Source organism: Solea solea, chromosome 13 (genome assembly GCF_958295425.1).
Source record: "Solea solea chromosome 13, fSolSol10.1, whole genome shotgun sequence".
Classification (NCBI taxonomy): Eukaryota; Metazoa; Chordata; class Actinopteri; order Pleuronectiformes; family Soleidae; genus Solea; species Solea solea.
Window position 1 is genome coordinate 8990161 of NC_081146.1, and position 13913 is coordinate 9004073.

At 39.6% G+C, this 13913-nt stretch overlaps 1 protein-coding gene across 2 annotated transcripts; it reads right to left on the reverse strand.

Annotated features, from left to right (window-relative positions):
• Positions 1-5527: 5527 nt before the first annotated feature.
• pdp1 (pyruvate dehydrogenase phosphatase catalytic subunit 1) lies at positions 5528-13351 on the reverse strand. 2 transcript variants are annotated; one of them, XM_058648451.1, is made up of 9 exons: positions 13251-13351; positions 10746-11047; positions 10489-10656; positions 9497-9708; positions 9066-9147; positions 8527-8621; positions 8263-8431; positions 7957-8175; positions 5528-6939 (listed from the first exon to the last, which is right to left on the reverse strand). In XM_058648451.1, exons 2-9 carry the CDS (start codon positions 10992-10994, stop codon positions 6559-6561), a joined length of 1575 nt encoding a protein of 524 aa, XP_058504434.1. In that variant the 5' UTR covers positions 10995-11047; positions 13251-13351; the 3' UTR covers positions 5528-6558. The 2 variants fall into 2 exon arrangements, with proteins under 2 accessions (XP_058504434.1, XP_058504433.1); XM_058648450.1 differs by having other exon boundaries at positions 13237-13351.
• Positions 13352-13913: the final 562 nt, after the last annotated feature.

Genomic DNA, 13913 nt, shown 5'->3' on the forward strand with positions numbered 1-13913 from the left:
CAGTGATTCTGTGATGAGTGTTATTTTGACAAGTTAGTGCTTTGAACTTAAAGATGTGGAATTCTTTTAAAACGAATTGGACTGAACCCGTTACTGTAGACTTGGCACCTTTTGACGCTGCCTCAAGTGTTTGGTTGATCTTAACCAGAAAACTCAAACCCTATATGGATTTGTACAAGGTTTTAAAGGAATATAATAAATTGGACTCTAAAGTAGGGAATGCTATAGTGGATGGTGATGCTGCTACTTGCCCCCGTCTCACAACTTTTTACTTCTAGCCACTAACACTAAATATGGCTAATGCATAAAAATATGCCACTGACAATTAGACTACTGTGATTTAAAATGCCTTCTTTTAACTACAGATGTATGTTTACTATTTTATTTCATCTGGCTTTTCATTTTATCTTTTAATTCTGTCTTTACCATTTCACACTTAAAGGTTTTATTTTTCTACTATGGAAAGCACTTTGTAGAGTTGTTTTGAAAAGTGCTATTCAAATAGTTATTTGAACAGTGTTGCAGTACCATTAACACCAGCAGCAATATGAGCAGCTGCACATGCAATGCTAATATTTCTGACTGTATCAGCCTCAGGTAGGTGATGTTATGAATCACAGCCAGATAACGCTCCACACATTAGTGCAGGAAAATATTCAGCAGTTAAATAAAACACCAAAGTGTGAGGCACAGATGTACAAGATGTTTCCCAAAGTAAAGATCAGACTTGGGACATCCGAGCGGTAGACAAAGAAGTCAGTGGCTTGTTGCAAGCTGCAAACACTGGTGACCCAAGATGACGATTCTTCCAGTCTCAGCATCCAGTGCATCATGAATTTGACTTTGAATTAGGAAGAAGAGATGTGATGATGCTTTTGTGGAGAAGGGGGCTGATTTAAAAAATAAATAAATAAATTCTAATCAATTCACCATTCATTCTTTTCTCCATTCATTTAGTCCAGAAAATGTTGATCAGTGCTTCCAAAACTTAGAAATGCTGATCTTAAATGTCTTTTGTCCACAAACCAAAATTCCTTTTTTTAATAATTTGTCATACGGAGCAAAGAAACCAGAAAATGTACACATTGGAAAAAAAATGATAATCAGAACTTGTTTTATTTATAAAACCAATTAGGTGGTGAACTTAAAGGTGACATAGAATGCTTGTATCACACATATATGTTAGTTATGGAGGTCTTCTTACATATATTAACTTGTTTTCATGGTTAAAAACCTACTAGTTGCTGCAAACGAGCCGATCAAAATATCTCCCCACTGACGCTCTCGTCAGCCACGCTGTTTCAGACCAAAACCACACCCCCAGAACGTGGACTGTGTTGTGATTGGCCAGCCAACGAGAGCTTTCCCACTGTCCTGTGATTGGCCAGGTACCTGGAAGTGACGTAATAGATAGGCCAGCTCTCAGATACACAGCTCCCCCTCTGGCACGGTGGATGCTCTGCATCTCAGCAGCTACAACGAGAGTAGTTCTTCTTCTTCTGCGGTTGAATGTACGCAACCGGATGTGCCCGGACTAGTGCCGCACCAGGAGGCGCTACGGTGTTGAGAGGAGTGGTGAGGATTTCTGATGACAACATCAAATTACGGAAGTGCCGATCCGCTTCGCAGAGCCCAGGAAAACAATAAAACCCTATTTTCTCAGCAGTGGCTGAACTGTTTGTTCTGAAACGTTAGGGTTTCATAAACGGGGTAATGACGCAGATACACACACAAACGCAGCGTTAATTGGAGCTTCCGGTCTATGTGGGCTTTAAATGTTTTTTGTAAATAATATATTGCAGCACAATCTTGGCTAAAACAATCAGATTTGATGCAAATACAATTGAATATTAATGCTATTCCTCACTATTTACTGCTATTGACGCAGCCTACATGCACTGTGCATTCCTTTATCACATGACATCACAGGTGATTGATTCTACAAACTTGAACTATCAGTCAAGTCAGTTTTGTAATTGTATCTTTTTGCATGCATGTCTGCTTCTGACAAAACAAACATGTTTATATTTGTATGTGACAGTTTCTTTAAATTATCCAAAATGTCCAGTTTATTCTCATTAATTCCCATGGAATTTTCTGGAAATGTACCCCTTACTACCAATTAATTGATTATCAAAATAGTTTTGTAGTTATTGTTGCAGCCCTAATCAGAAAACAACTGACACACAAAGTGTTATTAGAGACAAATATAAGTAAATAATGAGCCTTTTCACAGGTGCTAATTTGTGCAACTGCATAAATTAGGACGTGTGGCTGCAGTCACTAAAAATCACAGAACTTTATTTTTTATGTCAATTTCAAATCTCTGAAATTCTGCTAACTCAAACAAAGGTAAGCAGATTGTCCTCTTGTAACTTGTAACTTTTGTTTCTTTTGAGATGCAAGTGTTAAATCTCAGATCCCTGACTTTAATCACAACATAAAATAACCAGGTGGATTTGGAAAATTATTATTTAATAAGGTTTAGTATAAGTTTAACAAAATATGCAGAGACACAAATAAAACAATGGTAACAAAATAGACTAACTGGTCAGGGTACGAAAATGTCATAGGTCTTGTTACAACTGCCATGAGCAAAGAGCAAAAGCATTTGTTTGTAGTGTACAGTATACCCTACTTCCTCCCTACCTCCCTATACCTGTCTGATCTCCTGCACGTCATCACCCCCACTCGTTCCCTCAGATCCTCCTCCATCCATCTCTCTGTGCCCCCTGTCAGCCTCAGCACTATGGGGGGCAGAGCCTTCAGCCACTCTGCTCCTCAGCTCTGGAACACACTACCACCTGATCTCCGTAACTGTGACTCTCTCCACCTCTTCAAGTCAAGACTCAAAACTCACCTGTTCCGGACCGCCTACTCCCTCTAACCTCCCTGCTTTTACCGTCACTTCCCCAAATTTATTGTGTTGATTTTATGTGTTTTTTTGGGGTTTTTATGTAATTGTGTGATTTTAATTCATTGTAAAGTGTCCTTGAGTGACCTGAAAGGTTATTACTTCATTCAATATACTTAAACTGATTGGGAAGTAAGTTTCGCGAATTACATGGTAACTGGCTTAAGTTATGCATGATAATAACTTAGCACACTATTTTTTTTTGAGGTTGTTACATGCCACTTCCGCTTCCGGTCGGTCCGCTGTCGTATTAAGAAATGAGAAACAAAAAACGAAAAAAGGAATTAGCAAAAACCAAATTTGGGCCGTTATTTGGTTTAGATTTTTTCCTTTTTTTTCCGTTTTTTTTTTTTCTGTTTTACCATATTTGGTTTAATACAAAAAAGGAAAAGGGGGCGCTGTTTCCGTATTTTGGTTTTGTCAGAAATACAGATTATACTTTAGTACCCTGACCATCACGTGATGGTGTTCAAGTCGTAAAGTTCAAGTCTCCCTATGTGTCTGTAAGCACAGAGCAGCCGAGTAGACCGTGTATTAAAATGTGCAGGATTTAAAAAGAGTTTGACAGTTAAGGCTAGATATTGACACGTGTTTGATTCCTGATCATCTTTGTCTGATTTTTCTTCCATTTACTTTAATATCAACACTCTAGTTTAAACCTTTAACTGTTTTGTCTTTAAATACTTATTTTATTTTATTTTAGTCTTAATGACCACTCACTGTAGTTAACACCAGTGTTGTAATGTAACAAAATACAAATACTTCGTTATTGTACGGACATTCAAAATTCACGTATCTTTACTTTACTTTTTATATTTCTAGCAACTTTTATTCCACTGCATTTACTTACTTTTGATACATACAGTAAGTGCAATACATGTCATATACTTTAAGATTTATACTTTTAAGTAATATTATAAAGAAATTACTTCAACTTCTACCCAAGTCATTTTCCGGTAAGATACTTTAAGTATCCCTTTATGGTACCTTATAGAACACTGATCAACACTGAAGTTTTGTCATTCACATGGTGTCGCTATATGCAGCACTGTTTCCTATAACACATCAGCATGTAGACTAGTGGTGCTGGAGATAGAACCCCGACCTTCAAGTTGGAAGACAAACTCCTCTACCACTAAACCCACAGCTGCCCCTTCACTTGTAATGAGTGAAAATTGTTTGTGGAGTAGTTAAATGGTTTTGCAGGTGAAATATTGTTTTAAGAATGTATTGGAAAGAGAAGACAGTACATTTAAGACATTTTTAGATTAACAAAATGTAAAGTATTTCACTTTTAATCTATTAAATTCAGGGTTTCTTAATCCTGGTACTGGTGACCCACTGCCCTGTATATTTTAGACGTTTCCCCTCTCCAACACACCTGATTCACATGGTCAGCTCATCAGCGAGCTCTGCAGAAGCCTGATAACGACCCATTTATTTGATTCAGGTGTGTTGGAACAAGGCAACGTCTAAAACATTGCAGGCCAGTGGGTCACCAGGACCAGGACTGAGAAACTCTGATTTAGAGAATGAAAACCTACAGAATAAAAGGAAATTGGACATGAATATATTTAGATAACTACATTATTACTATGAACAGACTAGAAAATGGAATTTTTGACTAAATGCAGGCCAAGGCCAGAGAGATCAATACATGGCATTGTTTAAAGTTCAATGAAGTATGAAGAACAATAACTTAGATTAATATCTGACAACCACTCATCTTTTCAGAATTGTTGTTTTATAACTGTTTTACTACTAACAGATGATGTATGATATAGCAGCATACTAGCAGATATTGTTACCAACATTTTATTTAAAAAAATATATCTAAAGCTGTTTTTTTGTTCCACTTGATGGCAGTATGTTTCCAAGAACTGATAAAAAAACTTGGACACTTGATCACAGTGATACTGTAGCATCATCTAGTGGTGGTTAAGTTACCATGACACTTAATCTGCAACCAGGACATCCTGTTTTGTATTCCATTCTGCATTTTATTAAACCATTCCTTATATAAAACATAATCCACGCAAGTTACAATTTATACATACAACTGCAGAGTAACATGTGTGACATCAAACTACGGCTGAATAAATAACTTTAATAATATCCAAACAGCTTGAATCAAACGCACAGCCTGCTCATTTGTTTGGGCGTAAAAGCACACAACCATGTGAGTAGTGTTTAACTGGGGAACATCAGGATAAGGGTCTGCTTCTACCTTCACTGCTGCTGCCATTGTTATTATTAATATTAATATTATTAATAATAATAATAATAATAATAATAATAAAAAAACAGTAAGAAACTGTTATCCTGACTGATATTGACCTAACATAAATGCAAGATGGATGGATTTCACTTTTAACTCATCTAGGCTTGGAGGAGAACGACAATGGTGACTGGTAATGGTCAGGTTCACTGACACATTAAGATCTTCTACTTTCTCTGAGCTGGTGGGAAACTAAGAATAATTCACTTTTTTTACTACTAAATTCACAAAAAAGGCAGCACAACATCCAACGGGATATGGCCACAGAAGAAGCACAGCTCAGTCGAACTACAGAGATTGAGTTCACAGCTTGTTTAAAAAAAAAAAAAACAAAAAAAACCAAACAGTAATATTTGGAGAGTTTTTCTTTGTACTCCGGCACACTGGATTTGACCCCAAGTCGAGTTCTAGCTTAGTGGTTTAACATTTCTGGCTTATGACCTTTTAAAAATGAAGCACTGTCTATTTTAGTTCTCTCAATACTGCTCCCAACATGAGCTGTAAGCAGCTGAGCCACATTGCATCTCAGTGGTTTCCCAGTCAAATATTGTAACAGAATTCTTTTTTTCCCCTCACTCATTTGCCATTCCCCTGTAATCATGCGAAGAATGGGAACCCCTTAACTCCCACACATTCAACTGTAACTCTAACGTATTCACACACTGATCCAATGTGGATGTGAATGTCCGATTCATGCAAGCTCAACGTCAGCTGAGTTTAACTTAAAATCCAGTGTGCTGGCAGCAACCTCATCATCCAAATACTCACTACATGGTATATACTGAAAGAAAATGTGTATGTCTGAATGGTAGAAATAAAATATCACACAACAAAGTGAAAATTCAACAACAACTTAACAGGTGCAACACTATCTGTCGTACACATCAGCCCCTCAGATGCAAATACAGTTGACGAGTAAAAGAGACTGTGTCTTGGATGCATACTATGTCTCAGCTGGACAACAGAAAAGGAGAGTGTCTTTTTTTTTTTATGTCAGGCATAGATTTCATATCGGGAAAAAATAATTTAACCCTCTTTGGAATTTCTACATCTTCAGTAAATGAGGTGGTAGAATCCTTTGGCACAAATAATAGTTTGTAACAGCTTCTCAGTCAAGTGTGCAGTTGCGTATTAAAATGGTTGATGGAGAATGTCATCTTAAATAACATGTTATGTAAGAGACTTCAATCCAGATTTAAATAAGAAACCAGACCTCCTGTAACAACGAATAAAAACATACAAATCCTGTACACAAATGGAGTTAAAACAAATGGTCAGTACGGCCTGTTTGTCCACAGAGTGTGCTTACGTTTAGAGCTGCAGTACATATTTACACAAGTGTTGTCCTCGTCAGTGCGACGTCAGCTCAGGATGGTACGTCTCGACTCTGTGCTCCAATCACGTGAGGGTTGAGGTGAGTGACGATGATGGTGATGTCATCACGGTACATGCGGGCCAGCTCCTCAGGCAGCGACAGCATTTTTGACAGCCTCTCGTGGTCCACTGTGCCAAACTCGTTGTTTCCCACCGCGTGGCGCATCAGGTGAGTCGCCACGTTCTGATCCTCGAATGCCGAAGACAAGTGAGCCTTCCTCTCTTCAAGGAGCCCCTGCATCTCACCCAGGGTGACCCTGTACCCCCCAACTTTGAGCGGCTGACGCTGGTGCACTCCAGTTACATACTCGCCCACAATACGGACCACTTCCTGTCTGTGGAGGGTTTCCCACAGGCCGTCGGAGCCGATCACCTGCAGGGTGAAAAAGAGAACGTTGGAATCAACTGTATGGAATCACTTCACACACTTCAATTCTGGGAAATGCTTACGACATGTGCGTAAAGAGAAAAAAGGAGACTCTTACACACTACAACAATATTAGAAATTAGAAAGAAACCTTTTTCACTACAGTACAGTAACATGTTAATAGTATGGTAACACATTTGTAATAGTGAGGTAACATTAAGGTAATTTGGTCTTTGGTCTCCAGGTTGGTAATGGTATAGTAACAAGGAGATAATATTACAGTAATACTGTGTAATTTCCAAAGTAATATACAGGAAACTACAATTGGTAGAATTACTATTAGTACAATCAGTGTAGGGTCCACACGGTGGTATAGTGGTTAGCACTCTCGCCTTGCAGCGAGAAGACCCGGGTTCGAGCCCCGGTTGGAACAAGGGCCTTTCTACATGGAGTTTGCATGTTCTCTCCGTGTGCGCGTGGGTTCTCTCCGGGTTCTCCGGCTTCCTCCCACAGTCCAAAAACATGCAATGTGGGGATAGGTAAATTGGACACTCTAAATTGACCATAGGAGTGAGAGTGAATGGTTGTTTGTCTCTATGTGTGTGGCCCTGCGATGGACTGGCGAACTGTCCAGGGTGTACCCTGCCTATCGCCCGATGTAGCTGAGATTGGCACAGCACCCCCCGTGACCCTCTGGCAGAGGATAAAGCGGTAGATGATGACTGACAATCAGTGTAATACAGTGTAAAAAAGTTTCAGTATGGTTAGTTTTGCACAGTACTATATTTTGGTCATAATCTCCAAACTAAATAGCCATTAGTGATAAATTATTATTTTTTTTAATTCCCTTTAGTAAAGAAATCTCTTTAGCCTAGTTCCTGACTTCTGAATCACCACCCTCATCTCTGTTTTTTCAAACAAGTATATCTGGTGTTGCTCCCCCTGATGACTATGATGGAGAAACCGGTCAGTCCATCAGGAGAGATGTGAGTGATGAAACTGTGCAGCTGCCACTTCTCTCACCAGGAAGCGATCCTGTGGTCGCAGTTTGTGGTGCGTGATCTCGGGCTCGGCTGTCAGGTAAGGTGGCGTGTGATAGCTGGGGGGGATAAACTTGGTGTGCTCGTTTTCATGAAGCTGATCAGGTCCAGACTCCAACACACGCTTCTGCAGCTCAATACTCCATTTGAACTTTACATCCCCAAATGCACGGAAAGGCATGAGGAGGCCGAGCAACCGGTCCTGGTGTTGAAAGGGAAAAAAGGAGGAGTTAATAAAATGGTGTAATAACAAGTATAATGGGTTAGTTGAAATGAGTTGTTGTGGTACCTGTCGTATCACAGTCTTTTTCTCTGATGGAGGGTGTTCACCTCGTATCCGAGACACCTCATCCTCATTCTGGGCGTTGTGGTCATTAGAGAGTGTGTGTGCGGTGAATGAACCATCCTCCTCCTGCACCCCCAAAACTGCCCGAGCATCTCCTGAATTGGCTATATACCTTTATACAAAAAGAAGCATAAAGAAAACCCGATAAAGTAACTTTTTCCACAGCAGCAATATCAGTTTTGGATGTACTGTATTCTTTCTCCGTACAAGTCAGATCCATCGATGTGAGCCACGCAAGCTGTCGCTCCAGAAAAGGCCACTCTCAGAACCCAGTAGTGCAGGAAAGCACTTGGGTCTCCAACCTGAATCACAAATTAAAATGGTCAGCCTCCAAGCAGGATATGGAGCATGGTTTCAATTACATGCAGAGTCAATGACACCTGAGCTTCTTTAAACCATAAAAGTTTAAATTTGGATGGCATGGGAACAAATGTTTAAAGCGTTATTATGACTTTAGGCCTGGACATTTCATTTGTTATTCAAATCAGATAAAATGTGCTGTAAATGCACTGTCTTCAGGTAAAAACCCTGTTAGTAAAGCAGCAAATTATGCTTTATTGCATGGATTTGACATTAGTTTACTGTATTTTAACAGTAAAAATAAAAGGACTATAGCAATGCTCAAGTCAAAATGTGATTTACCTGACCAGATATTTATTAGATTATCGTAGTTTGTCCTTATAACAAAAAACAAACAAACAACAACAACCACACAGTCTGTCATTAAGATAGCACACAATTCTCACTTGAGCCTCTAGAGAAATGTCACTGTCCAGTCTCTTGAAAGCACTTAGCAAAGCCTCACGAGTTTCTGGAATCTCTCCAGGGCTGAAAACAGAAAGAGAGGAATGTTTGAGAAGCCAACGACAGAGACCTATAACAGTGTTGTTGTCAAAACACAAGCCAGTGTTGGTGTGGACATGTGGCAGATAACCAAAACCCACTAAAATGTTAGCACACTGTAAGAAGATACTTCCGTCATGGTGTAGGTCGCCATATGATAGAGGGATATTGTACAAGAAATTATGTCTGGCATTTTTGATGGCAAAAATGAGTAGGCAAAGACCAAGCTGTCACAACATAATGGTGAGACTGACATGAATTGGAAAAGGTGCTTTTTTTCTTTTTCTGAAAAGACCTATGTTGTGCATCCTGGGTTTAATTTCCCTGCACTCACCTGGTGAGATCTATCAACTCCTGCCAGTAGGTTCGAAGGCTGCGGAAGTAGAGCATCTGAGCCTCCCTGCTGAAGTAGTCATTGGGGTGTTTGTGCCACTGCAGGATGGGACTGAGGGCCCTGCCGTTCTCTACTGCTGCCTCCAGTTCACACAGTGTGTCATGGGGCAGCAGAGACACAGCTATGTAGTAGAACAACCTCTCACTCAGCGCCTGGCAGAAATGACGAGTTGGACATTTGACTCTTGAACAAATACAGTGGTACATGTAACAGTTCATGCTTATTTATTTGGAAATTAGTTATGAATACTAGTCAAATCAAACCTGGGCAAATGTATGCTCCAACTACCTAATTAACCAACAAGAAATAAATTCTTATATTAATACAACATATAGATACACACCTGTAATACACCCAATGCCTGATGCAGGGTTAACTAGCATAACAAGTTTTATTCTTGTGAAGCACTTTATTTGTGTGCTATACTAAATATATTTACTATTGATATTACCTCAGTAGTAATTCAAGTTCCTTCGAAAGTCCCAAGCAACACTTGGACTAGAGCTGGAAAATAATTTAATGTCAACATATATCACAATATCATGTTCTTCCATATCAATATAATAAAGATTCAGGATATATTAATATAATGTTTATGCACTGTGCAGAGTTAGACATAGTACAACATTTCTACGAATGTTATGCCTCAGATGTGTGAAATATTACTCCACTAAAAAGTTTGTCTTAAATTTTTATATTTATTGTGATAATTATTGACTAATCAACTCTTTGAAAATATTTAGTCATGACAATATTTTTGCCCATTTTGTCCAGCCCTAACTTAGACAACAAAATATTTTTTCATTTGCTAAATAATACATCACTTGCACCAGCATCAAATTTAAGCTATTATAAAACACAAAAATCCTATAAGGAAAATCAAGAGTAAACAACAACTGAGGTAACACATATAACAACATCATTAGCTCTACCTGAGCGCAGGCACAGCCAGCATGACCATCAAAGACACCTAGCAACATCCCTCGTGTCTGCAGACATGTCGCTGCGCTGCGACGGTCCTCTATAGGGGCGTTGGCAGGCAGCTGATTACTCTCAAAACCCATCACTGATGACACGTTCTTCCCATCAAACTCTGGTACCTGTAATCATGACACAACACCTACAGTAAGATGAAAACCTGAATGTAGAAGTTCAGTAGTTTTCTGACGACCTGAATGACTCCACACACCTTGAAGCTGTACTCATTGGCTTTGAGAATGGAGTTGACCTGTGGAGGTGTGAGGATGTAGCTATGGAGCGCACAGGCTGTCTGGAAACTTCTTGAGTGCTGGTGACTCTGCCACATGTGGGATGGCCGACTTGAGGCTGGTCGCTGGGTGATGGACACTACATGGGACTGGAGTTGGCATGGTAACAGAGTGGAGGCCAATACCTTGTTACGGGGCAAAGCCCTGAGCAGCTGAGATGTCACAGGCATGGCTGATGGTGCACTGGACACAAACACACAGTGGACCTCAGAGGTAATTGCACCTATTGAAGAGGCAAATACAGACAGAACTCAGAGGCAGAGCCATGAGGAAGCAACATGTAGAGCAGAGAGTGTTCCCTCCATGCACCATTAAGCAAACCATGTGCCAACAGAAGGATTATGTGATAAAGCTGGGACAGACTGAGTGTAGTAGGGCCAAAAATAGGCACCTGGTACATTCTGAGCCTGAATTGAAGTTCATACGAGCAGTGCACCCCTGGCAACTAACTAAAACATTTTAATGTAGACACTGATCTCCTCTGCTGACCTCCATTCCCATGCAGTACTGTAAACATGTCTGTATGTCTGTAACATTTTGTGATCATCAGCATTTGCATCAGAACCATGTGGTTCTTGCCTACAAAAATTCACCATGGCATATAATATATATAGTATAGCATACTATAGGATATATTACTAAAACAACAAATCACCATTATAGTACAGTACTTTCCCTTAAGCAAATCAGATATTTAGTTGTGTATGGCAAACTCTGTAGAATCCAAAACCCCTGGTAAGCCTCTGAGATGTTATCAACTATTACATTTAACAAAACCGAAAAGTCTTTAAATACCAGAAGAGGAAATGAAGAACAGGAATGGAAGTAGAGGCCAGAGGTGATGAGTGTGTTGGCAAATATGTATATGGAGAGCAAATTCTGTTGACATTCTTTTGAATACCTGTATAATTATTATTAAATGTGTTCTGTATTTTAAAGCTATAGCTATTTGTATACAGTAAATTGGCTAACAATGCATTTTAATACATTTTTGAACATCCCAAGTAACTGATATATGATTATCTATGATGCAATAGAGATCATCAGCTCCACAAACTTCATCCTCCAAATTGCAAAACAAAAACTTTATATTATGACCTTTATTAAGGTAGGGTATGTAGGGAAATTGAAATGTATCTCGCAAAATGTTCTGATTTATCCATCTGGCATGGAAATGACAAACCTAGTGATGCTATTGCTGCTCTGATGTTGACATTCCATAGCCTCAGTTATTACAGAGCCTTAAAGGTCAATTGTGTGACATTTACAATGGTTTATTGGCCATATTTGTATATACTACAAACAAGTATGCTGGTATATGAGTATAATCACCTAAAATACATCACACGATTTTTGGATTTTCATAGCCGCAGACTAAACCGTTAGACAAGGCCTTGCTTTGTGGAGGCTGCCATCCTGTACAAATCAGCTAGTGCATGCATTTTGCATTTAAAAGAGGACACTTACAAAACAATCAAAGAACTGCAAAAATACGACTGACACATTTAGGAAAAGTGAGCGAAGGAGTCCACTGTTTGTTACAATCTGCCATCTCACCATTAGATGTCACCAATTCTTACACACTGGGCCTAATACTAAATGACTAAATAAAGGATATTTCACGATTTTGACCTTAAGTGTGAAGAGAATGTGAATGGGAGCTGGCACCAGTAGGTGCCTCTCCAAGGTCAGCACAACTGGCTAAAATTAGCCTCCAGCCCTGCTGACATTTAGATCTTGAGAAATGTTCAGTCTGGTCCTGACCTACTGAACTGGATACTGACCTACATATCTCCATATAATATGTCCTCCTAATAATTGGAGTATCTTCAGCAGGTCAGTGTGACATCTATCTGGATTAAGACTCATGCAGCAGCCGCTATTTCATGACAGCTCCACCAAATAACACGCACCTAAAAGTTTCCGTGATAACATCCTTGAGGTCCCACTGGGGAAAGTGTTGGGAAAGACAGTGGGGATGCAAAACCCAGACAAATCCTGTATGAGTCAGGCAGAGCAGAGAGAGAAGATATGGCAAAGAGAGGAGAGAGGGCCCGCTCTAACTCTGAGCTCTGCGCGAAAGTTACCATGTCTGTTGACATTACTAGCTTCTCCTCTTCTCTGCTAGACTTACACCGGAGCGGTTAGCTGGAGTCACAACACAGACGCCCAGGACCCACTAATGGTGCCACGAAACGACCTCATTACGCAATTAACATATACATTCTCAAAATAGATGCAGCGTGCGTCATTTATCCGAACAGAAAAAGCCAAATCCATGCTAGCTGTGGCTACATTTGGAACAGCCCCTCCTTGTTAACACTTATACAACTACCGTCCTACTGGGTAATATCTGCCCCAAAAGCTCCAGACTCGACTACAAAACCAACAGTATGCAAAACTTATTCTTACCTTAACCTACGTACGTTAAGAAGTTGACGGACTTCATATCTCAGACACCATACTCCTGTCCGTGCTTTTTTATATATTCACTCACTACCTACGGGTGCCCGCCTGTCATTCTGGAGCGCAGCACCTTCACTCTCAACAGTGATTGGCTGCCGCCGTGACGTCACACCAACCTTCCTCCACACACACCCACACCCATAAATTCCCCAGAAAAAACAAACAATCAAACTAAGCTCAGGAAACATCCATGTTTTATAAACTGATGCCAATGAATTAAAGTACAGTCAGTATTTATTATGTTTTGTTAAATGACGTTTTAGCAAATATAATTGCAAGTAGTTACACATGGGACACAAACCCCTACAACGTCTCCTGGCAAGAACTATCAGAACAAAGTCTTTGAGAGAGTTTATTGAAAATACTGTACAAATATTTAGTTAATCTAGTTATAAACATGGAAAAAGGAAAATGCCCTGAGGTCCAGTTACCTATATTCCTTCTCTTCTGAAAAGAAAAAAAGACCTATTAAAAAAAAAAAGACCTAATTTATTTTTTTTCTCTCCCCTGTTGCTACGTGCATGCTAATTGTGTTCCTGTTGGGTTACTCTGCAGTATAATAATTATAAGGATCATTACCTTACATTACCTTACCATGTAAAGTGCCTTGAGATAATGTAATG

What these genes read in the sequence shown, in the direction of transcription:
- pdp1 (XM_058648451.1), bottom strand. Translation starts at nt 10,994, where the DNA reads ATGCCTGTGACATCTCAGCTGCTCAGGGCTTTGCCCCGTAACAAGGTA. An exon ending in GAGTTGATAGATCTCACCAG is followed by an intron (nt 9,148 to 9,496) that starts GTGAGTGCAGGG and finishes TTCTGTTTTCAG; the next exon opens with CCCTGGAGAGATTCCAGAAA. An exon ending in CACATCGATGGATCTGACTT is followed by an intron (nt 8,432 to 8,526) that starts GTACGGAGAAAG and finishes TTTTGTATAAAG; the next exon opens with GTATATAGCCAATTCAGGAG.